The following is a 27,406-nucleotide window of genomic DNA, read 5'->3' as shown; positions in this document are numbered from 1 at the left end:
TACTGATTGCTGCCAGTCCCCCAGTGGCACAGTGGTGTGTTTACTGATTGCTGCCAGTCCCCCAGTGGCACAGTGGTGTGTTTACTGATTGCTGCCAGTCCCCCAATGGCACAGTGGTGTATTTACTGATGCACACCTCCTAGAAACCTGGTTTCGATAACCGTTGACGTCAGAGTACAGAGAGCCCATTATGCAGCTTTGTGGTTAATAACAAACAATCAATCAAATCTTTCCTGCTCGTGGTAGGATTTTACCTCTAAGTATTTGGACTGGTCCAAATGATTCTTGTCGTCATTATTACGTGAAAAAAAATGTAAATGAATAAAAATGAGCAAAACACAAAAGTAGTGTCCTTGGTCTAACTAATAAACCATTAGCAAACTTCGAGCACGAGGTTCTATCATTAGACTTACATTTTAGCTTATATCGAGATACAATTTCACTTCAAGAAGTTATTACTTCTATGCAACTGGTAGCTGATAAACCCGATACCATCAGGTTAAAGATGTTTAAATAAGCGAAATAAAAATTCAAAAGTAACATAACAATTGAAGAAAGAAGGAAACATAATATATCTAAGTACAGAGAAATCGATTTCAACTGTGCCAGCGAACAAAGTAAACAGTACTGTTGTAATGAACTGATTGAACTACAAAAACAAAAACGCATAATATTTTACAGCTTAGATAAACACTGCCGTTATAGAAGAGAAAAGAACCCACCACAAACCATCGAAAAACAAGTTGACTAATAGTTATGGAAACTCAAAAGCAAAATTTAAATTATAACACTATGTAACAAAATTTTTACTCTTTCTTGTTCCTGGGCGGAAGGTGTTATTCCCCAATAACTTATGCCTAAAGTAAATAAAAAAATACCTATTTTTCTCTTCAAATTTTGTTTTTGTGAATTGGGTAATGAAATTTTCAAATTTATCCATTTTCCAGAACATTCTAGGTAGATTTAGTGCTGAGTAGCTGATAGAAAATTTTCTCGAAGTTACAAAAATTTTCAAGAACTTTGTAGAAGCCTCAAAGCTGTGCTGCTCCATAACGTGAATAAATATCCATCTCTTTCCCTGGTTCATTCGGTGCACCTCAAAGAGGAATACAACAGTGTCAAGACCTTGCTAGAAGCCTTGAAGTATGATGAGTATGGCTGGGAGGTTATGGGAGACTTCAAAATGGTGGCATTCCTGATGGATCTCCAAGGAGGCTTTACCAAGTTTCCCTATTCTCTTTGCCTTTGGGACAGCAGGGACACCGCAACGCACTATAACAGGAAGTACTGGCCACAACGGACCGAGTTCTCTGTGGAGAGGCACAATGTCAAGTGTGAGCCACTAGTGGACCTCCAGAAGGTGTTATTCCCACCATTGCATATAAAATTGGGTCTTATGAAACAATTTATCACAGCTCTTGATAAAGAGTTTGCAGTCTTCAAGTACCTTCGAGACTTCTTCCCTAAGCTGTCTGAGGCACAGGTCAAAGCTGGTGTCTTCATTGGACCACAAATAAAGAAGATCCTGGAGTGCACAGAATTTCCCAAGAAGCTCAGTAGGAAGGATAAAAAAGCTTGGGGCAGTCTTTTCGCTGTGTTTTGGGGCTTGATAGGCAATCACAAGGCCGAAAATTATGTGGAACTGGTTGAGGCTCTGGTGAAGAAATACGGCAAAATGGGCTGCAGGATGCTCTGAAAGTCCATATCTTTAAAGCTCATCTTGAAAATTCAAGGAGAACATGGGAGCATACTTAGGGAGAAAGGCGAGGGCTTCCACCAAGATATACCAGACTTTGAACGCCACTACCAAAGAGTGATGGGAGACTATATTTGAGGGCTGATAAGTGAAAGTGATTTACATTACAGTCACAAATCTTGAAAATGTACTCACTTCTAAATATTTTTGTGTAACTTTAATATAAATACATGCAAACCTTGGTTCATATGTTGTTTTATTCAGATCTTATGTGAATGAAAATGTGCAAATTTGCCCATTTTTACAGAGAAAATAGGTTAATTTCTAAATTTCATTATCCAGGTCACAAAAGCAACGTTTGAAGGAAATGATGGCCAGTTTCTGTACTTTTATAACATAAGCAATTAAAAAATAACACATACTATCCAGGAATAAAATTTGTGTTACATAGTGTTATGGATCAACACAAACATATATTTACCAACATTTTACACACGTTCACAATTTTATAGCTGACTAAAAATTCATAGCTACAATACACCTACACAACTGAACGTAAGTTAAATTGGTTCATCACTTCACAAATCTACTTATGTTCGTTTCATCATCTTTAAAACCAATGGTAAACGTCTCAGTACATACCAAAAAATGTCTCAATGGAAGTCTTAAAGATCGTCGTCGATTTTAAATCTGCAGAACTTAATCTTATGGCAAGAATCGATATTGTTTCTCTTCATACAAGCCTTACGGTAGAGGTTTGGTTTTGAATTTCGGTAAAGCTACGCGAGGACTATCTGCGCTAGCTGTTCGTAAGGTAGCAGTGTAAGACTAGAAGGAAAGCAGCTAGTCATCATTATCCACCGCCAACTCTTGAGGTACTATTGTATCAACGAACTGTGGATTAACTGTCACATTGTAACGCCCCCACGTTGAAAAGGTGAGTATGTTTTGTGTGACGGTGGTTCGATCCCGCGACCCCAGGCTTATGAGTCGAAGTCCTAACCACCTGGCCATGCCGAGCCCCGCTGTCAAAATGTATTAAGATAACAACGTTTAATAACTGTCAAAATGTATTAAGTAACAACGTTTAATTACCCTACCGACCGGCAATGAGTGTCGATAACACAATTAAACTTCTATGTATTTTGTTTATATTTCATCCAGAATTATCACTACAATAAATGAATCAATGAGCTTCCCACTGTTCCTCATGATTGTCGAATTATTTATGAAGTAATTTTAGAAAAAAAGTCGTGTTTAACGTCTCTCAAACCAGTTTCTGGATCAGATATGTCGACAACAGTTTTGTTGTATGGAAATATGAAAACGCAGAACTTAATAGCTTTATTATATATCAGAATAATTAAATTTAAACTATACAGATTGAAAAATATAAAAAATATTATCTTTCTCAGACGTATTAGAACACAAACACTTTCTAACGATCTCAGGTTGTTGAAGAGATCTGTAAGACAACGTAGTCTAGCTTCAGTTGCATCCGCTCGTTATGCTTAAAACAAGAAATATCATAACTCTTAGGTTTTAAGCGAATAAAATACGTCAAAACAACTAGGAATCTAAATTTGGACTGTTTTGAACGTATATTATTAATAATCAGTTATAATAAAAGAAAATAATTGAACCTGCGTTTTTCCACAAATTTAAAACAAACAAACTCACTTTGAAAAATATGTAGTGCTTCGTTGTATTTTTCGGTCAGGAGGAAAATCCAAATGCATTCTGAGAAAACTCAATATCAAAACGATATTCAAAAGTAACACCTTATACGGAAAATACTTATAAATATGAAAACAGAAACGTACAACAACCAGAAACAGTAGTTGTCTACAGTATCCAATCTATGTGCAGTGATATGTGTGTAATTTAGATAAAGCGACGTATAAAAACATATTAAAAACTGCTAGAAAACACATAAAGTATTGTGATTGTGTGTTTCTATAGCAAAGCAACATCGGGCTATCTACTGAGCCCATCGAGGGGAATCGAACTCCTGATTTTAGTGTATAAATCCGTAGACTTATCGCTGTACTAGAGGGGGACACACACAAAGTATAAGGTGGGACAGCCGTAAGTTTACGGACCTATAGCATGAAATTCTGGAGCTAATTTTCCCTTGGTGATCATAGTAGATAGCCCAATGTAGCTTTTCGCTAAAAGAATGAGTGACCACAAATTATAATGGAGCATCAGTCTCCAAGTGAGTTAACGGTTATTAACTTACACCCAGTGGAATTCAGTTCACCGTTGTGAACAGAAAAATACATATGTGTGTGCGTGTACATATATATTATTAATCTTTATTTATTCATTTTTACCAGCAGATGGCGAATTTTATTTGATCTGTTGCTATCTTCCTAAATAAATGTTCTAAAGATAAAGGAAGTCTCGAACAACGGAGTCGAAATACATCCAGTAATAAATAATATGATGTGATACATTACTGAAAATATTTATATTTTATATTAATATCTTGTTATGAAATTCTTGTTCTATGCTTATGACAAAAGTGTCACAGAGTATAAAGCTCTTAGCGTGTCTTAATAAAGCGTTCGTAAACAGAAGTGGGTGAATATTATGTTTTTTCATTGGTTCGAACACAACTCTGAAATCCAAAACTGTACCACAGGGCGACCATCACTAGTTTAAAAATTTACTGTTGAATTATGTTAGCTATTTTCTCAGAAGAGTGGAGCGTGGGCGAGGAGCTAGTATATCCCGATTGTGAATTCGAGGGCTCTTGTTTTGCTGCCCATTACTGGAAAAAGCGCATTTCGTTTAAGGATAGTGAATGCTTTAAATGCAAGAAAAAGGATCAAATTCCACTAACTATATAGAGAAAGTAAACAAAGATTTGGCGGAGGGTACTTTTATTAGCTACCGTCCCTATTGTCTGAGTCTGGCGCAACTACTTGGTTTTAATGCTCGAACTGTGAATTCGTGAGTTCAGGATTCGCAACCGTTGTTGCGTAACTACGTCTAATTTTGGGAGCGTGAGTGTGCTATAAGATGTTCTCTGTTATTAAGTACAAAGCTACACAAAGGGCTTTCTGTGTTCTGCCCATCACGAGTATTGAAACCTGATTTCTAGCATTGTAAGTCCGCTCACTGTGCCATTGGTGGGCTCGCTATAAGAGATCTTTCAAACTTTTATTTTGATAAATCATTCTCTGGAACGTGCCTTAGAAAAAATATTTACTTAGAAAAACCGATTAGCGTGCTAGAGTAATTAGTTCCATATCTTCAGTGACAGGTTAAATAATTGGTACCAAATAACTTCAGATCGCTTAGATTTGATTTGATGTATAATAGTAGCACCAATTCTTAAAAGTGATTGCATTTTGTTCAATCACGGTCGTCTAGGGGACGCTTTGAACTTAAATATTTTTCATTAATTAAAGGCCAAAAATAAAAAAAAAATCAGTGTTTGTGTGAGTGCCCTCTCGTTTTAATTTTTGAGTCATCGCTACATCAAAATCTTTTGCATTTAATTATGATTTTTTCTTTCTAACTCGAGATTTTCTCTATTCATTATAATCAGTTGTACTTGTTATTGCTGTAATAAAGCAAACAAAGGCTTAACTCATGAAACATGTTCTTTTAGGTTTATGTTTGTATTTCCATTTCACTTAATAGTGCTGTGGTACTTAGTTTTGTCTTTTCCGAAAATGCGCGTTTACCCTACTTTTCGAATGTGTATGTTCGCGCACTTCATTTCAACGGATCTAAATAAAACACGAATCTAAATTTATTTTAGTAGACTTTTCGTGTAACATGCTAAAAGTTATGATTGCTTACAAAAAGGTGTATAGAGCATACTAAAAGCTTGTGAACGATTTTGAAAAGATCTAAATTTAAGCCGTATATTAACATTATATGTTTATTTATTGATAGCATCAAGCCTAACATTAGTTAAGCCTAAAAGAAGTGAACTTATTCCCTATCTGTGATTGGAATTATTTTGTACTGTTCCAGAAATCCTGTATTTAAAGAAGTGTTACAATCAGAATACTGCAAATGCTTTGCGGGCATCTGCAGATAATTTAGTATAAAGAATCGTACAGCTAAATGCTACGAAGGCATGATTAGAGTTAATGCTAAACACGACTATATGATATCTTTTCTAGAGAATGTATGATTACAAGTGATGGAAGAAGCGAGACTCGCAGAAGGTAGTGAGAAATTCTAAATTTTATCAACTTCAAGTACCAAAACACATCTAATTACTATAACAAATATTCTGTTTCCAAACCATTCAGACACTCTTAATACATGATATATTACCTCATGTCTCAAAGAAGTAAGAAATTACAGAAAAAACACAGGCCACAACTGACTTGTTATTCAGTTTACATTTTGGTTTAACTGGCGGTAGAAATATTACTAAAACCAAACGATGTAACGTGTTACGATACAGTTTTATAACTCACTTTATACATTGTTAAGGGTTTCAGTCTTGTATATTTCATAACACAAGTTTCTCTTACGCAACCTGTTTGTTTGTTTTGGAATTTCGCACAAAGCTACTCGAGGGCTATCTGTGCTAGCCGTCCCTAATTTAGCAGTGTAAGACTAGAGGGAAAGCAGCTAGTCATCACCACCCACCGCCAACTCTTGGGCTACTCTTTTACCAACGAATAGTGGGATTGACCGTCACATTATACACCCCCACGGCTGAGAGGGCGAGCAAATTTAGCGCGACGCGGGCGCGAACCCGCGACCCTCGGATTACGAGTCGCACGCCTTACACGCTTGGCCATGCCAGGCCCTTACGCAACCTAAACAAGAACAATGAACATATAGTTTATGCTGAGCACCTGTGCTTACACTACTAGGATGGTCAATTACATTTTCACCAGGGACTTTTTATCATTTTAAATAAAAAAAGAGAGTTTCATATTGGAAATATTTCATCTCCTGTTGCAGAGGTCCGGCAAGGCCAGGTGGTTAGGGCACTCGATCCGTAGCCTGAGAGTCGCGGGTTCGAATCTTAGTTACACCAAACATGATCGCTCTTTCAACTGTGGTGGCGGTATAATTTAACGGACAATCCCATTATTCGTTGGTAAAAGAGAAGCTCAAAAATTGGCGGTGGGTGGTGATGACCAGCTGCCTTCACTCTGGTCATACACCATCAAATTATGGATGATTATCGCAAATAGCTCTCGTGTAGCTTTGCGCGAAATTCAAAACAAACAAGCAGACAAAACTACTGCAGTCTAATGATTGTGAAAAGAAAACGGTCTTCAATACACCTTTGTCAGTTCACACGGTCGTATTTCAGACCGTTGTATACGACCAGTATTTCCTGGTTGATAGCGAAATCCAGGAAAATAATCAGGCCATTTTCCCTACTGATGCAAATTAGAATATAGAAATTACGAAAGGTGAATTTTACAATTACTTAATGCTGCGTTTTATGTTTTTAATATATAAACCATAAGATAAGATGGGTTATCTGTACTCTGCCTATCACGAATCTTAAACGCGATTTCTAACACTGTAAGTCCTTAGACTTGGGGTTATATGACGTAACGTAATGGGTACAAAATGTATATATACTCTCATAGTCCAATGCGATTAACACTTGTTATTATAGAAACGTTAAATGAATGACTAGAATTATTATATATTTAAAATAAATATTTTATTTCACATCGTGTATATAACTAGTTACGGTATAAATGGCAATAGACATGCTGAAGTAAAACACAAAAACTATACCATAATAATACAAACAACAAGCACCTAGTGACAGACTGTTACCTGCAGACCAATGAAAGTACACCGAGGTTAAAGAAACGATTTTAAGCACGTGTTTATCTGTAAGTGTTATTTATTTGTTTCAGTTTATACAGTTTGTACAGTTAGTAAGCTCATAGAGATATGTATAATGTTTGTCCTACAATGAACATGCATAACACACAAATGAACCAACCAGTAGACGCAGCTCTGTCCTTTCGTTTCAAACCAATCTTTTAGATAATGCTGATGGAACACAAAGTCGATCAGTAACGACTTTTTTCAAAAGAAGCCATAGTAAAAAACTTCACTAGACCTAATTATTGGAAGTGTAAATGCACCACTAGTTTTGGCGCCTTTGAATTTTAATTACAGATTTCTAAATATTTTTTCAATTTAAGAAAAATGTCTTCACTGATCATAAATTGCTTTTTGAGAGTTACATTCAACAGATGTCACAACAGTACCAGCATAGTTTATATTTTGGTAAAAAGTGGATCTCTCGTGAACTACATCATTGTTTCGTGTTATCTATTTATCTTTTTATCTTTCAGTTGGTTTTAGGTTTTGAATTTCGCGCAATGCTACACTAGGGCTATTTGCGCTAGCCATCCCTAATTTAGCAGTGTAAGACTAGAGGGAAGTCAGCTAGTCATCACCACCCACCGTCAACTGTTGGGCTACTCTTTTACCAATCGAATAGTGGGATTGACCGTCACATTATAGGGCCCACATAGCTGAAAAAACGAGCATATTTGGTGTGACGGGGATTCGAACCCGCAACGTTTTGATTACGAGTCGAGTGCCTTAACCACCTGGCAATGCCGAGCCTTTTATCTTTCATTGGCTCCCAGTTGTTCAACAATAAATCTGAAGACTTACAAAGTTAAAGAACCGGGATTCCATCCCCATGATGGACAAGCACAGAATACCCATTGCGTAGTTTTGTGCTTAACAACAAAAGAAACAAATAACTTGTTGTTACTGATCCAAATACTGTAATCGTGTACAACGATCAGCGCGGTTTTTATATAATATTCTATTTAACATTCCAGATAAATATACAATTAACTAATTATAAATTAAAAAGCGAGTTTCAACCATTGTTTCTATTCTTATTGAAATTGAGAAGACACTAGAGAAAAGGATTCAGTTCAGTTTGTCAATAGAAATAATACTACTAATTTAATACACGAAAAGCAATAACCTATTCTATTTTCTTAAACGTTTTATACAGCTTGGTATTGTTAAATAAATAAAGCCATACAAAACAGATTTAAAGATTAAACAGTAGTACACAACTAGTGCACCATCTAGACAGTTTACTGTCAAAGCTTTTTAGATTATTAAAGCAATCCGATTTGGTTTTGTTTCTAGATGCCTTATTCTATTCGTTGTAGTTTTGTAAGATAAGACATCTTTGGCCACGTTTAGTCTCCAAACAGTAGTTGTTTTCACTCAATATTTCCTAGTTATCTGAAATATATTTTATTTGCTTTGTTCCTTCTGTTTGTCTCTTATGTAACCTAATGTGATGTGCAGAATTTGACTGTGTTATGGACTACGACTGTCTAGTACATCAGACGATATACTTTTTCTGCTTTATCAGTTGCTGAAACATTCAAATTAACTGTGCTAAGGCCCGGCACGGCTAGGTGGGTTAAGGCGTTCGAATCGTAATCTGAGGGTCGCGGGTTCGAATCTCCGTCGCACTAAACATACTCGCCCTTTCAGCGGTGGGGCGTTATAATGTGACGGTCAATCTCATTATTCGTTGTTAAAAGAGGTGGCTGTAGGTGGTGATGACGAGCTGCCTTCCCTCTAGTCTTACACTGCTAAATTAGGGACGACTAGCGCAGATAATCCTCGAGTAGCATTGCGCGAAATTCCAAAAAACAATCAAACAATTTTATGTAACAGTGCTTTACGATAAAACTATAAAAAATTTGCAATTTAAAATATTATAGAAAAGATAAATAAGATTTTTATTTTATTTTTTATATTTCGAGAAGTATTTTATCGGTTTATTTTTTATATTTCGAGAAGTATTTTATCGGTAAGAAGACAATTGGTCATATGTACTACGGTTATAGCTTTACCAGTGAAAAACAAACAAAAAACAGGATCTAAGTATTCATTTAGCTTACCAGTGTTTACACTATAAAACATAATCTCTCATGGTAAAAACAGGATCTAAGTATTCATTTAGCTTACCAGTGAAAAAACAGGATCTAAGTATTCATTTAGCTTACCAGTGAAAAAAACAGGATCTAAGTATTCATTTAGCTTACCAGTGAAAAAACAGGATCTAAGTATTCATTTAGCTTACCAGTGAAAAAAACAGGATCTAAGTATTCATTTAGCTTGCTAATAAGAAAAGCACTCTGATTTTTCGTTTAGCTTATTAATAAGAAATATGTTCTCATTATTTAATTACCTTACTGGTGATAAGTTGTTTTGTTTTCAGCTTATTGCGTGATATTATCTGGTTTAGTTTGACATTTTGCCTGTTTTGCAAAAGGATAGTTAGTTTCAAACGTAATACGAATGAACACTTAATTTTGCAGGGAAAAGAGCAGAAACTAGTCTAAAAATATGATTCTTTGTTTTTTGAATTTCGCGCAAAGCTACTCGAGAGCTATTTGCGCTTGCCGTCCCTAATTTAGTAGTGTAAGACTAGAGGGAAGGTAGCCAGTCATTACCACCCACCGCCAACTCTTGGGCTACTCTTTTAACAATGAATAGTAGGATTGATCGTAACATTATAACGCCCCCACGGCTGAAAGGGCGAGCATGCCTGGCGCTACCGGGATTCGAACCCGCTATCCTCGAATTACGAGTCGAACGCCTTAACTCACCTGGCCATGTCGGGCCCTAATAATATGAAAATACAAAATTATCTGCGCATGATTATATTTCAGATAGTTTACAAATGGTCTATAATTTAAATGTTACGCGAGGATTATAGCACAAAGCTACACGATAGGTTATTTGTGCTCTGCCTACCTGGGGTATCGAAACCTAATTTCTAGCGTTGTAAGTCCGTAGACATCCCGCTGTGCCACTAGGGGGCTTATGCGAAGAACACGTGTACACAAGAAATAATGCGCGGAATTAAAAAAGTAATATTAAACACGTGTACAACAAATTTAAAATACTTTTCGAACTGCATTTCATTCACGCTAATTTGTTTAACAGAATATCATCGAAGACACGTGAACACCATCTGTAAAATAAGAGTTGGGTTCATATTCCAAATACAATTTGAACACGTGGATAATGTCATTCCACACTGGGAGAATTTCGCTAATATCATTAGTATTGTGTGTTGCAGAAATTATTGTTTATGTCTAGCTGGGGAGTTGTCGTGTTTTCACTGAATGCGTTTTATCTAAAACGAATATCTTTTTATAACCTTACCATTGTATTGCCTTTACAGTACTGGCAACATTTTTTTTCCTCTCACACCTCAATTTGAACAGCAAAAGAGAAGCTTAGATCTTACTTAGGAGTTATAGCTCGTTTCGAAACCTGAACTGAGTTATGTGGAAAAACGCGTTGCTTCTAAACTATCTTTTATTTTTTATTTCCGTTCTGTCGACGAATCTTTTCACCATTTTTGTAGGCTGGTAATCTTCGAGGTAATTTATGAAGTGTTCAGCGGAAAAAACCAGGGGACCTTGGAATAATGTCAGTACTTTACATTTCAAACACATGGGGCCGATCTGTATGTTCTAAAAACGTTTCAAAAGGACAAAAAAAAAGTTGCCCTTTCTTTATATGACTTATTCTCAGAAATTGAAGACCGTTATCGCATTTTGAGTGTCATGCTTGGCGAACCATACCTCTTGATAGAATATGTCCCTGGAGTGTCCTGAAGTAATAATACCTCTACGATGTGGGGTAAAATATGATAGACCTTCCTCAGAATACAGTTGCAGCATTAGTGGGATTTTCGTGAGAATCGGTGATTTTTCAGGAAAAATATCTATGCCTTGTTCAATAGATATATGAACATTTTCTAGCCGGCATCTAACTTAACATCCAAAAATGTCTTGTACTTAGAAAGATTTCTTCTTCGTGCGTGTGAAAAACTCTACAGTTTGTACTGAATGTCTTAAAATTTAAAATAAGTAAGAATTTTTGAAACTCACTGTACTATTGTTAGGAGAGTTGCACGTATCTGTAATGCAAACTGCAAAACGTTTTAACAATTGAAGCTGGTTCCAGACAGGCATTTAACAGATAAGGTCAGTTATTCAATATTCAGTCCTATCAAAGAGTAAAGATGATTAAGTTTTTACAAATCATCCGAGTGTATAAAATAGGTGTTTCCTTTGTATTAATATTTTTAAATACATTTTTCCCTCATGTTTGTTTTGTTTCTTTTGAATTTCGCACAAAGCTACTCGAGAGCTATCTGTGCTAGCCGTCCCTAATTTAGCAGTGTAAGACTAGAGGGAAGGCAATTAGTCATCACCATCCACCGTCAATTCTTGGGCTACTCTTTTACAAACGAATAGTCGGATTAACCGTAACATTATAACGCCCCCACGGCTGAAAGGGCGAGCATGTTTGGTGCGACCGGGATTCGAACCCGCGACCCTCGGATTACGAATCGAACGCCTTAACACACTTAGCCATGTCGGGCCACCCTTCATGTTCTGTGAGTTCACAAAAAAAATAATAAAGGCTTTACGTGCTCCTTGGTTTAATATTTCTATTTTGCAAAGAATTAAATAGGTCATCCCTTATACATAATACAAAATGCAAATGCATCATCGCGTAAATATTTGTAACATGAACACTTTTATTTTACTTTTATGAAATGTTGTGGTTTGTACACGAACGGAATACTTGTTACACTTCTCATGGTTACTTCACCAAAAAACATCGTGAATTTTGCTTATACTTTGACTGTATGTATATCCATTTAAGATTTTATTATACTTAATATTATCACTTGTGGTAGTCCCCCAATGGCATAGAAATATATCTGTGAACTTACAATTTTAGAAACCGGGTTTTGATACCCATGGTGAGAAGAACACAGATAGCCCACCGTGTAGTTTTGTGCTTAAACTCAAACAGACAGTTCACTTGCGATAAAAATATTATTATGTATCTTGTATGACAAAACATATAACTTAAAACGCAGTACATGTGGATATTTATTTTGTTATAATACACCATGGATGCGATGGTAACCGAGCACATACGATATACGATACAACAAAGATATAGTAATAACTAACTATACAAATTATCCATTTAATCTTTTCCCAGTGTTAGTTGTTCAAAAACAGCTTTGAAAATAACTGTGCTAGAATGTGTGTCCGGTGTCAAAATAAGTTTGATGGATTCATGAATGAGCAAAGACGTAGACAGATGGATGGTGAATAGATTGATATATAGTGATATACAGATATAGACTATATGTTCCAAATGATTTTTGGAGTGCGGCACGGATTTATCTTCTTTAACCGAAAGTTTTAAAATCCGTTTTGAAGGAATTATTTATAACTTTAAGCCCTAAATTTCGTAGCAGAAATTTGTTTTGTTTTGTTTTCTCTCGTTTTGAAACTCATCAAAAAAAAACCTTTGCGTAAAAAAATGCAATAGTCTCGTGTCTAATGGAAGAAAGATGATGACGACCCACTGACACTGAATTATATACACGTATTAAGGACAGTTTATCTGCACTTCAGTGAAGCTAAAGATTTAGGTTAGTATACATGGTCGTAAGAGAGACTGTTTCAGAGAATCATCTTCGTGGAGAATGTACCCTTGTAAAAGGAACTTGTTCTCACTATCTCTGTTCTGGAAAGTGTCATTTTTCTCTTGTCTTCCTCATCCGGCGAAATGGCTGATACATGCTGGAGAGATCTTAAGTTTAGCCAGGGATGGCAGGTCGATTTTTGTCGGTCTTTTTTCCATTTCCGTGGTCACTGGAGCATCGAAAGAGCAAAACGCCTGATCTCGCATGACGGTAAAAGTTGTGTTCGTATGAGATCTTCCCTAGCTCGTATTCGAAGCATGTGTCGTCACTATAAGGTGGTGAAGAATAACCCACACGTGAATTTCTTCTCGTGCACACTCAAACATTAAGTTTCATTAGACGACCGTCTGGGCAAGAGAAAAATTCAATCTTGACAAATATGAGCATGCCGTTTCGAACAGGAACGAAATGATTATTCAAGAAACTGCTATTCTTAAGATAATAAATAATGCGCCAACTTATTGTGTTTAGTGAATTATCAAGTGGCTCCTAGCAGCTGCTAAAGTTCAGAATTGTATATTCAAGAATGTGGGTAGTTTTAAGCGTTGTCACGTTGTTATTACAATGTATTTTGTGAGGTAATAATCTAGTATGAGCTGAAACGATTCGTAGCAGTTTCTCTGTATTCTTATTATGAACACAAGTAAGTCTTTGTTCGCGTATTCTGCAGAAGAATATAAAAAGGTATTAAAATTAAACAAAACTGATGTAATTACTAAATTAATGAAACAAATTCCATAACGTAACAATTAATATTGTAAAATTAGTTTAATTACACAACAAATAACACATAACTATTTTTAATTACAAAAACAAATTTCTTCTTCTGGTTTCTAATGTAATATAATGCTAATTACTGGTACTTTTTAGAAATATTATATTAAATTCATCGTGGATAATAAAACACCACAGCGATCATGTTCAAGTATGTTCCCTTGCTTATTTTCTTTAATTACATATACGTGAAAATTTCATCTCTAATAGCTACTTTGAAGATGTTCCACACACTGTGTTCTTTCTATGTTTGTCTGATCTCATGCATAAGTAAATCATTGTTACTTGTTTGAGTCTAATCACCTTTAATGTGCTGCTCGTACTTTTTATAATTAATTTATGTTGGTCATGTGCTCAGTTATCTTTATTTTATGTCGACCACTCTAATGCTATCTTGTTTATCTGAATAGTTATCTTTGCTTGTAGACTAAAATTTTCAATATGCCCTTGTTTTTGTATTTACTAAATCTTAGTACTTTGGTTTCGTAAGTGAAATACTGCGGGTTCGAGACTTGTTTGTGCCCAATCTTTGTGTCGGCAAGACTCTTTACCCCCATATTTTTAATACTATCCGACTGTAAAATAAGAAACAACTAATAGCTTGGTCGATGGATTAGCATCCAGCTAGGCGAGAAAGACTAAACATTTGTATCTCCTTATGTCATTGGAGCCGGAATTATGAATTAAGTTTTCAACTTGTGTGTTTCCTGTATATTGTTCAACATTGTTAAATGTATTGATATTTAGCTTTCTCTAGCCACATTCCTTTATATTCTCACCTCGCATATATGTAGCCCAAAGGAAGACATTAAATAAAATCCAGACACTTGCATTACAATTAGAACAGCTAAACTTTGCTACATAAGACTAGGATTTAAGTGGGCTGTTAGTGTTAGCAAAGGTTTCTATTATTTTGTGCTGTTGTCCATTGAGGCCATTAGCAAGATTTCTATTATTTTATGTTGTACTAAGAAGGTCTAAACGGGCTATTAGCAAGAGTTTTATCATTCTATGTTGTTGTTTATTATGGGCTGTACTAAGAAGATGATTTATACGGGCTGTTAACAAGAGTTCTATTATCCTGTGTTGTTGTTTATTTTGGGCTGTAATAGAAAGTCTTAGATATGTTATTAGCTTTCCATTTAAAAAATGAAAAATATGTAAACGAAACTGCTAGGGATCCCCCGCTGGTGCAGCGGTAAGCCTACGGATTTACAACCCTAAATTCAGGGGTTCGATTCCCCTCGGTGGACTCGGCAGACAGCCCAATGTGGCTTTGCTGTAAGAAGAACACACACTCTAGGGTAAAATAATTTAAATGTATTAGGGCATTCATACAACCACACAAGCATAATTAATTGTTAACCATGCTAGCTTCATGAGTCTGGTTTTAGATTTTGTTACTGAAACTAAAATGTGATTCTTTTTATTGTCGGATTTATTAATTCTGAAAAAAAATTGCTAAGCTATTCGCAGCTACAGAAGAAGTACAAAAACTAATTCACTACACAAATTTGTTGTATTTTTGAAGTACTTTTTGGTGTTTTTGAATTTCGCGCAAGGCTACACGAGGGCTATCTGCTATAGACGTCTCTAATTTAGCAGTGTAGGACTAGAAAGAAATCAGCTAGTCATCACCACCCACCGCCAACTCTTGGGCTACTCTTTTACCAACAAATAGTGGGATTGACCGACACATTATAATTCCCCATGGCTGAAAGAACGAGCATGTTTGGTGCAACTGAGATTCGATCCCACGAACCTCACATTACGAATCGAGTGCCTTAACCACCTGGCCATGCCGGGTCCATTAAACTAAGTACTACTAGGAAAACATCTCTCTCTATCTTTTGGTAGTTCATATAAAAGGCGTGCATATAATCCAACTAGCTTAATTTGTTTTCAATCAAATATTTTTTTACTTTTAGCTTTGAACGAAAGTCTAATTGTTTCAATGTGGTTTTTAGGCACTTAATTTTCCCTCTTACAATAATATCAACTTTTCTTTCCTATTTGTTATTAAATACATCAAATCTTTGATTGGTTTAATAACAGCAAATTTTTCTATTGCTAGTTCTTTTGTAAAGTGCGTCAAATTCTTCATTTCTAGATTATAAGTATATCCTTTCTTCGTAAAGTTTGTAAAGAAACGAGAAAACAAAACCGGTAATCGATGTTTCCAATTATAAAACGTACAAATAACGTTTAGATTTCGATGAAATAAAACAGTTTTTAGTTCTTGTACTAAATTTTATAAAACAAAATAAATAAATAATTACACAAAGCATGAACTATTAAGATTTTAAGATTAATCAAACATTGAATCTAATGTTCTAAATCACGTTTTTTTTCAGAATCAATTAATTTATTAATCAGGCGAATTCTAAACACCAAAATAAGCGTTTTCAGCGAGTCTGTTTGTCATTATTTTTACTAATGCCTCTTTATTCTATAACTTGTTAATCTATATTTAGATAGGGCTTTATTATTTATAACGTCAATTATTTTATGTAAAGAATTTAATCCCCGTCACACCAAACATGCTCGCCCTTTCAGCCGTTGGGGCATCATAATGTGACGGTCATTCCCACTATTCGTTGGTAAAAAGAGTAGCCCAAGAGTTGGCGGTGATGACTAGCTGCCTTCCATATGGGCTTACACAGATAAATTAGGGAGGCTAGCTTTGTTCGAAATTGAAAAACAAACAAATAAAAACAAACTCTTTCAGCTTCTGCTAGCTAATAACTTGATCAGTTTGATCTGGGATCGCCATCTTTAGTGATAGTTGTTATCTTAGTACAGACATTTCCTGGTTTATTACTCCATTTCATTCACAGTAATTAACAAACAAAAGTTAGATCAGCCATGTTGTAACAATATTCCGGTTTTGTTTGTTTGTTTTTTTTAATTTCGCACAAAGCTACTCGAGGGCTATCTGTGCTAGCCGTCCCTAATTTAGCAGTGTAAGACTAGAGGGAAGGCAGCTAGTCATCACCACCCACCGCCAACTCTTGGGCTACTCTTTTACCAACGAATAGTGGGATTGACCGTCACTTTATAACGCCCCCACGGCTGAAATGGCGAGCATGTTTGGCGCGACATGGATGCGAACCCGCGAACCTCGGATTACGAATCGCACACCTGAACACGCTTGGTCATACCGGGCCCAATATACCGGTATTAACAAGCGATACCAAACTTTCACATTGAACACTGTTGTTCAGTAACAGATGCTCAAAGATAAACATTGCATCGTATTTTGAATATAAGCACGATGCGCATGAGCATCTTTCGCTCTTCTATTGAGTTTATTTCATTCATAACTACTTCGTTAATTTTGACACAAACGTATTATGAGAATAAGTAACTATAGGATGACTTAATGTTTCTCTTATAATAATGTATTTTGAAAGTAGTTTATTAGACATTGGAAGTGATTTCCATTTATTATACAGCGTATCAAATGTACTTCATTTTCCTACCAAGACATTAGGTATGGTCACAATTATAGAAATAACACTAATCAAAATAAAAAATTAGGCTGCAAACATATTATTGTTCATAAGTTGTAACCATTTGTAAAGAAAACTTGTGTATATCACAACTTAATCAATTCGTCGCATATTACTGGTCGCAAGATCAGCAAATGTATTGATAAAAAGAACTGAAAATAAAAGTGTTAGTGGAGGAATAGACTCTTAGTGACTACCGCTGATGTTTGATTGATGGAAACTGTTAGTGAAAGGGGTAGACTCTTCGTGACTACTTCTGATGTTTGAATGGTGGAAATTGTTAATAAATGAATAAACTTTTAGCGATTAGTGTTGATATTTACTTAGTGGAAACTGTTAGTGTAGGACCATTAGTGACTTGGCGAAAGATTTTTAACATACCTTGATGGAAAAAGTAGTTTAATTGAACGTCTGGTCAACCACGTTTTAATATAATATATTTACTTAGCCCATGAAGTTAGTAAGATTTAGAGCACTTGGAGAAATCGGCAAAAACTAAGGGGCTAATTCTAGCAACAACTTACAGTGTAAGTTTCCTGTATAGTGATGGTACCTCCCTTTGTCTGACAGTTAAAAAGAATGGATTGTACAAAGTGTCATACAGGCGCATGTAAAGTTTGCTAATCCTGATTGAACTGACTGGAAACACACTTTCCACACGTTGTAATGGTATTTAGTGATACATAGCAAAAGCTGACCATTCGTTTGATGAACTGTCGATGTTTAGTCATGAAATACAACTCTTTGTGACAGTGACGTATGATTCAACCTCTAGAACAGATGTGTCGCAATGTCCACAGGAGCATGTGGAGTGTCTGAGGTCTATTTTAGTTGGTGCACTTGAAAGTTTGCCATAGGGCAGAAGTGACGCAATGATGAGGCGATAAAGAAATAAACATTTATGTATGGGGACTGAATGTGGCTCTCGTACATATCTGAGACACAGAAGCAACTCGGATCTGGTTAGACTAGAACTTATCTCTTTTTCTGACAATTTAGGTTGTAATAACGCGTTAGTCACAATGTTCATGTTCACAATTTCAAATTGTCATCTCTAACGAATCCGTTGTGTACTTAGTACCACATAAATCAAAAGTTAGGAATGATGAGACAAAGGATAGTTAGGGTTCATCTCAATTCGGATACTAAGGATACTTATCAAGATTTCTGTAACTATAAAGGTGCTGAATGTCTATTGGAAGAGCTGTGTATTATCTTCTATCGTAAGCTGAGATGCTTATAAAAAACTCTTGTTTGGTAATAACAATTTTTGTCACACTAATAGTTAGAATGGTGAGTTGGTTGATGGCATTATCGTGTATGGTTAGCCGAGATGTTTATAAGAAACTCTTGCTTGGTAACTACAATTCTTCCCACATCAGTAGTTAGGATGGTGAGTTGGTTGATGCATTATCTTTTATGGTTACTTGAGATGACTGTAAGAAGCTCCTGATTGGTAAAACTAGATGTTATTGGTACATCAGTAGTGAGGTGATTGATGGATTAACTGTTGTAACTTTTAATCTGTCGGCTACCAAGCAATGTTAAGTATTAGTAAGCCAAAAAGGCTTTGCAGCCTTTAAATAACAAGCGTTATTCGGTTATAAGATGTTTACCTGACATGTTTCAATGACCGCTTGCAGTGTCTAGTCAAGTAATATTAGAATGATTGTCAAGTAGACAACTCAATACACAGCTAGGACCAGCAATGTTAATGAATGTAATGTTTGTAAAATAACGGTTATAATGACTGAGGATTATTGCTATGAGCTTGAACGTATCCACAAACTGAAATAACCTTGTGATTCTTCTTTCTAAACACTTAAGTGAAATTCGATGAGGTTATTCAGCGTATGAAAGTGCGAAACTAAAGTATACTTTAGAGAGTCGTTTGCAGCCTGAAAATGACTTCTACACATACAATAATGGAGTTGTTTTTCTTAATTAGCACTGAATATCAGTCAAACGGTAGTAAATCATAATGAAAAAGTTATTATTTCACTACATTTTGTTTGTTTTTATTTTTTATGATTCCAAATCTACTGGGTTGATCGACCCATAAAGTGTGGTACCATATAATGATATTACAGAGACCTGGGTGTGGTACCATATAATGATATTACAGAGACCTGGGTGTGGTACCATATAATGATATTACAGAGACCTGGGTGTGGTACCATATAATGATATTACAGAGACCTGGGTGTGGTCATATAATGATATTACAGAAACCTGGGTGTGGTCATATAATGATATTACAGAGACCTGGGTGTGGTCATATAATGATATTACAGAGACCTGGGTGTGGTACCATATAATGATATTACAGAGACCTGGGTGTGGTCATATAATGATATTACAGAGACCTGGGTGTGGTCATATAATGATATAACAGAGACCTGGGTGTGGTCATATAATGATATTACAGAGACCTGGGTGTGGTCATATAATGATATAACAGAGACCTGGGTGTGGTCATATAATGATATAACAGAGACCTGGGTGTGGTCATATAATGATATTACAGAGACCTGGGTGTGGTCATATAATGATATTACAGAGACCTGGGTGTGGTCATATAAAAGAAAAGGGTTTAATTTATTGTTGAATGTTTGCATTGTTGATGTGAGTATATAGCTACTGTAGCTGAAAGATTTTAGTTCAGCGAAATTCTATCTGTGATTAGTTAATTTGTGACACTAAAGAAAACAATCAGATTTATCAACTTGTTGATATTGGTAAACTGGACTCACAACTGACATTATTACAGTTACTACGCGTACGTCCTGAGGCAGTTTATTGAACTTTGTAAGCACATGTGATCATATGTTGTATGTATATGGTATTATAAGTAAATAGTTACAAGTGCATGGTATTTTACACTCATACGGACATTACACAAAGTCGTTGATCAACGTTGTATCATGCTGATAAACCATTAGATAGAAAATTTAATAATGAAGCAACACATGAATATATGTTTATGAATTTCGTACAAAGTTACACGAGGGCTATCTACGCTAGCCGTCACTAATTTAGCAATGTAAGACTATAGGTAAGGCAACCAGTCATAACTCTTCAGTTACTCTTTTACCAACAAATAGTGGGATTGACCATAACATTATAATAACCCCACGGCTGAAAGGGCGAGCATGTTTGGTGCGACGGGGATTCGAACCCGCGACCCTCAGATTATGAGTCGAACGCCTTAACCCACTTGGCCATACCGGGCTTCAGATGAATATGGATAAGAAAGTGACCTGAATGTAAGCATTATGATATATTAAATAAAAGTATGGCTACCAACTTATATTAAACATTAAGAAGAGATAGTGCACGTATTATTTTCTGTGATGCTTCCAGAATATAGTTTTCGGGATTGTTGTGCCACATTGGGTCATCTGTGTTAACAGAAAGGAACCGACACACAGACTGTTGCCTCAAAACTGACCGTTGACTTATTGGGGGGGGCCCTCTTTGGGGAATCGAAATATTTGCCAGGATATATATTTTTTAACTAGGAAAACAAAATACGTTGTACTATATTAATGTGGAATCATAGTGATAACGAATGTTTTTAGTTAAGGAAATAATATTATCAACTGAAAAGCACTCAAATATTGAGGGATAAAATTACCAGAACAAAGTGAAGTCTACTGTATCTTAACAACATGAAACTGTTTGTGCTCATTGCTCAATCATGGAAGTTGAAATATGTAACAAGCATACAGTTTTACTGAATACTTCTGTTTTGGCACAGTTGCAGTTTGAAAATATCTTAGTGATACTAGAAACTACAACATCATAATACCTACGCAGTGCTGTGTTTTAGTTCTTTAAAGTTATATAAAACTGTCATCTTAGGAAAGTTGGAATTTTATGTTAAAGGAATATCATGGTAAGAAGCTAGAGGGCAGTGCTTATATTGTCTCAGCTGAATTCAGTTATTTACGCAGAAAACTGCACTTATACTTTCACCTCTACATAGGTCCGACATGGCCAGGTGGTTAAGGCACTCGACTCGTAATCAGAGGTTCGCGGGTTCGAATCCCCGTTACACCAAACATGCTCGCCCTTTCAGCCTTGGAGACGTTACAATGTGACAGTCAATCCCACTATTCGTTGGTAAAAGAGCAGCCCAAGAATTAGCGGTGGGTGGTGATGACAAGCTGCCTTTCCTCTAGTCTTACACAGCTAAATTAGGGACGGCTAGCACAGATAACCTTCGTGTAGCTTTGCGCGAAATTCAAAACAAAACAAACCAAATCCAGATTAATACCTTATATCGCTATGACAGTTAAACAAGTCTGAAAATTGTAATTAGGCTTTTCACAAGTATTCAGTTTGGTAGAAAACAGCTGCTGTTAGCTTCTTCTAAAGTAGACTGCTGAAAAAAACAAAATCCTATACATTCCCTATTTATACGAACAAAGCCTCGTAAAGTGATTCATACCACTCCAAGTTTTAGTTTATGTGTTTAATGAACATATTAATTACTGAGTACAGTATATTTTATTATATTTTAAACTGCATTTTTTGTTTCTTCTCAATATTTATTACATCTTCAAAATTTTCTTGTGTTCTTTACTTTCAAAACAGTTTACCTTATTGATTCAAAAAATCGTTTATGTATAAACAAACAGCGTGATAATTTGATTTAAATATTATATCATATGCCTTATCGTAGTATCATGTCACCTGACGGAACAGAGGTAAATGTCTGAATTTATAACGCTAAAATCTCGGGGTTCTATTTCCCTCGGTGGACACAGTAGATAACCTCATATGGCTTTGCTATAAAAACAGTACAAACACACACCTAGCATCACTGGTGTTTCATTCACGAACTAAACACCACAAAGGTGTTGTCATCCTAAACATGAAGTACAACTTGTACCATGCTTTCAATACATCTAATTAATTTGTATCATTTTAATAGGTGCCCCAGTAAGAGTGGAGTCGTAAGATTTTGAGGTTAACTTATTTGTAAAGTGTAGTATGTACGGTAGCTGTGGGGTCTTGTGTCGCGCTAAACGATTTATTGTGCAGGTAGTTCTGCGTGTCACACATCCTTTATTAAATCACTTGTTTATATCAGTAAGTTTTAATGACTACCTATACTGAGGGTATTTCTGTCACGTGCATCAATTTTGTACTTTCATATCATTACTATATCTCTTTTGTACACTCCTAATATTATTAAATTTTTGTTAAAGAGTTTATTCTTTTACATTATTTCTATTTGATTTATTATTGAGTTAATTTGTCATTATTGTATTGTAACATTACATTTTATTATCTTATGTTAACGTTATTGTATCGTGGAATGTTAGAGTTTTTACTGGCACAAGAAGTGACGTACCACAAGAATACAGTTGATTTCTGGTCATACATTCTTCTATAGCTTTCAGTTAGCTTTAAACTTTAAAATTCATGTCAGCTCGAGGACAAGCCTGAGACAAAGAAAAAGAGGCATGGTACCTCAGAAAGATCCATATTTTTTTCTCTAGTAATCCAGAAAGATAAATGTTAATTCACCTTAGAAACTTTAAAATATTCAAGATGCACTTTCTTTCTAAGTTGACCTGAACTTTCATGTATATAGGAAACCTACCAAACAGAATACCTTATTTCATCGATTTTGTACCTTCTATCTACAGTGACGTCACCGTGATAAAGTTTAGAAACGTGCATGTATGCACTCAGATGCTATTCATTCAAATATATATATATATCAATTAGGTCTTTCAACCCGGATGAGAGTATCGACAGAGTTCCTTTCGAATAGAATCCAACCATTTATTTCTATTATCTATAAGTATTGAATGACGTTTCATACGTCAACAGTTTCAACGTTTTGATTTGATTTGAACACTGGTTTTTGTTTTGTTTTTTTGTTGAACGTCATATCCAACTTATCAAGCTATGATTTCTGTTTGATTCTGTAACACGTTTTCTCCTCTTCTTTGAGTTACCTGTGGCTGTTATCCTTATCGTTACGGTTAATGGTGAGCCTGATAGCGTCATAACCACACACGTAACCATGTCAGTTCTATTAACATGTGAACCACATACATACGGCTAATCCATTCTCTTGAATCCGCAGTTAGCACTATCATTGTGTGCACGTATGTTGTAAAATCAGCTATATTTGTAACGTTTACGTGTGAACCACACACAAATACACCTAATCCAACTTATTGGATCTGCAATAAGCACTATTGTTGTTTAGACGTATGCAGTAAAATCAGTTATCCAGAATCTTTGGTTATTTATCTTTGTCAGTGTGTTGCACGTACTCGTAAGTAAAACAGCTTTATTAAGTTTGAAATTAAATAACGTCTTTTCAACCTGCTATATTAAGTCTGTTAAATGAGTCATCTTTATTAATACCAACTTTCATCATAGAATTAAAGATAGTTTTGCTTTGTGTAATACAGATTACCAGACACTGGAATTAATTTTGTTTTGTTTTTTTACAAAGCACTAGAAATACTAAGGACGACACCAAGTTAGCGACAAAAAATACTGTTCTCTAAGCTATGACTTAAAACCATGTGGGAGATAAAAAGAACAAATTGTAAACAAAAGTTGTGTATCCATAACTTAAAGATTATGTAACAGATTGCTGGCTACAAAATGAAAAACAAATCTTGCTAAAAAAAAGGAGGAATACGGAACTTGTTAAAATGGTTATGAATAAGCTTCCTTTACAAGAATTATAAATAACATTTCTAAAGGACTCTCGGTGACTATTGTATTTTCATAATTCTCGGAATTTTTTTACTATTCATCGTTTTACTTTTGAATTTCGCGCCAAGGTACACGAGGGCTATCTTCGCTAGCCGTTCCTAATTTAGCAGTTTAAGAACAGAGGAAAGGTAATTAGTCACCACCACCCACTGCAAACTCTTGAGCTACTCTTTTACCAACGAATAGTGGGATTGACCGTCACATTATAACGCCCCCATGGCTGAAAGGGCGAGTATGTTTGGTGCAACGAGGATTCGAACCGGCGACCCTCGCATTATGGGTCGAGTGTTTTAACCACCTGGCCATGCTGGGCTGAGCTTTTATTCGTGAGAAAATATTTGACTAATATATTATTTTTACAAAGTCAGTCATAATTTATTAATGCATAAACTGTTGTGAAAGTTGCTGTAAAAAAACAAAATATTTTCCCCACGTATCTGAAGAACAAAACCATGAGCTATTTAATATTGTTTTTAAACAGAAATTATACAGCCAGGCTACTGAGCCAACATCTTGAGTCCACAGAACAACATTTTTTTTTGTTTAAGTATTTAATCTTTATTTTGTTTGTTGTTGAATTTCGCGAAAAGTTACTCAAAGGCTATCTACACTAGCCATCCGTAATTTTGAAGATATAGATTATAAAGGAAGGCAGCTAGTCGACACAACCCAGCTCTAGCTTGGGGAACTCCTCACTAACGAAAGGTAGGATTGACCGTTACATTATAACACTCATCCTAGAATTGAAAAGATGATCGTATTTGGTGACGGATTCAGATCCTTTGACCCGTAGATTTCGACTATAACGCTATGCCAAATCCCAGCCATCGCTGTACGTAAAGCTTCATTTTAAACACCTGCTATAGTAGTTTAAAGCTTACAATAAGCGATAGTATAACAGCTTAATTTTTTTGTAACCTCATGACTTCTTGTTATAATAAAGACAATAATGGTCCTTTTAAAGCATCATAAAAATACGTCTATGGTTTGAAATTTTATTTTAAGTTATTATTGTATTAAGATAACAACTTGGAATCATCTTATTTTTGTTAAAGAAAATAAATAGAGTATAAAATACAAACACGTAATATTATATTCGCTGATTTTCTAAGTTATACAGTGACTAATTTAAAGCTGGTAAATTGTAGTGTTTCTTCGCGGTGTGCGTCCTACTACGGTATCTGATATAAGTTTAAAAACTACAATTATAATTGAAATTTAATACTATTTAATTTAGGGTAGATATCTTTTGCTTGTTTGAAGTTAAGCACAAAGCTACATAATGGACTATCTGTGCTCTGTCCAACACGAGTGTCGAAAACCGGTTTCTCGTGTTGTAAGTGCACAGACATACCACCATGCTACTAGGGAGAATATTGTATTGCATCTTAGAATTACCTTTTTCACATAAAAGTTTGAGTTAATATATTTAGGAAATGTCTCAGTGATATACGTGTAGTAGTACTTAATATTCGTCTAACGTTATGAGAGAGCAGTTTGTTTTTGAATTTCTCACAAAGCTACTCGAGGACTATCTGTGCTAGCCGTCCCTAATTTAGCAGTGTAAGACTAGAGGGAAGGTAGCTAGTCATCATCACCCACTGCCAACTCTTGGGCTACTCCAACGAATAGTGGGATTGACCGTCACATTATAACGCTTCCCCGGCTGAAAGGGCGAGCATGTTTGGCGCGACCGGGATGCGAACCCGCAAGCCTCAGATTACGAGTCGCACGCCTTAACACGCTTGGCCATGCCGGGCCCTGAGAGAACAGACACAAATAAAGAAAGAAGGTGAATTTCTGTAAAACGGCCACTCTTTTATTTCATCATCTCAGTGAATCACATGTAACCATTGTTTACGCGATCTCGCACATAAACAAACTGATGAAAGGATGGTGATTTGAAGCATGAGAGAATGATTGTTTTTTCTGGATAACTTTAACACAAAATAGTCAGTTTAATGTTTTTATGGTTACAAAGCTAATATTTCATAGAATATCACTTACTGATTTCAAACTACAATAAATTATAGACAGCCAAATATGCTATAAACTAAATAACATTGAAGTTCACCGATTTATTTATTCTTAATAACGTGCGAGGTGTCTTAGTGCAAGAGGGCGCGTCATATCCTACTCTAGAACTCATGTAATCTTTATACTGTTCATATTGGCAGTTTACCCAACCCCTGTTAAGAGCATTTAAATAATGATTTAAGTCATTTGAATGTAGCTGCTGAATGTAGCAGTTACTTTAAATTGCATTTATTATGAGTTATATGAGGTCCTCTTTACCCATCTCGGGAGGCCATTTTATCCAACCTGATAGGTAAAATGGCTAACAAACACAAGTAATCAATCTTTTAAATATCTAAAACAGATCTGCTTCCAATCTTTGTTTGAATTAAAATTTATGTTTATAGTAAAGCAGACTCATTTTAAATCATTTTAAATTTTTTATGGCATTCGTCTTAATTGGTGGAAACAGCATTAAAAGTTATGGTGACCCCGGTACCCCATCTTCCTCAACTTAATTGATTAAACAGTAACATTGCTCATTCTTAATTAAAGAATTTGTATTTTAATTTTCTTCATATTTTTCTGTAGTTCTTCACGCTCTTTACCTTGATGAATTTGGACACATAAAAGCAGACGACAAACCGTATGGATTATTTTTAGGTCATGTTTGCATACTAAAACAATTCCAACTGGTTAAAGCAACAAATAAGAAAATAGATCGTTTTTCTGGCCACCTCCCGAGAACCGAGAAAAATAGAAATAGATGTGTGTTTTACTTATTTATTAATGGAACTCTCCATCTGTACAACAACAATGACCATTTCGAGTTGAACTACAACACTACCCTGCCAGAATTTGAAAACCGTATGCGTCATGTGGTTTCACGATTTCGACGTCGTTCTCTTGACGTGCGCACGATGACAGTGATCCAAGGAAAACTGCTAAACTCCTTTGTCCCTACTATGACAGAAGTAAAGGAAAAATCACGTGGCTAAAAGGTAGGCGAATATACACAAAAATATTTGTAAACAGTCTGAAGATTCACAAACTTCGAATTAATTTGTGTCAAGCAAATGGAAAGAAAATAAGGAAAACTTATTGTTTTCAATGTGC

The 27,406-nt window shown here is 35.5% G+C and overlaps 1 protein-coding gene across 1 annotated transcript in view; it reads left to right on the top strand.

Annotated features, from left to right (window-relative positions):
• Window positions 1-27,406, top strand: part of LOC143256028 (uncharacterized) — a 39,841-nt gene that overhangs the window by 10,835 nt on the left and 1,600 nt on the right. The window contains exon 2 of the mRNA XM_076512605.1: window positions 26,882-27,291. Within this exon, the coding sequence (XP_076368720.1) occupies window positions 26,882-27,288 (407 nt within the window). The 3' untranslated portion in view covers window positions 27,289-27,291. The remainder of the gene's footprint in view (window positions 1-26,881; window positions 27,292-27,406) is intronic.

Source organism: Tachypleus tridentatus, chromosome 7 (genome assembly GCF_004210375.1).
Source record: "Tachypleus tridentatus isolate NWPU-2018 chromosome 7, ASM421037v1, whole genome shotgun sequence".
Lineage (NCBI taxonomy): Eukaryota > Metazoa > Arthropoda > Merostomata > Xiphosura > Limulidae > Tachypleus > Tachypleus tridentatus.
This window is presented reverse-complemented; position numbering and strand designations above follow the sequence as displayed.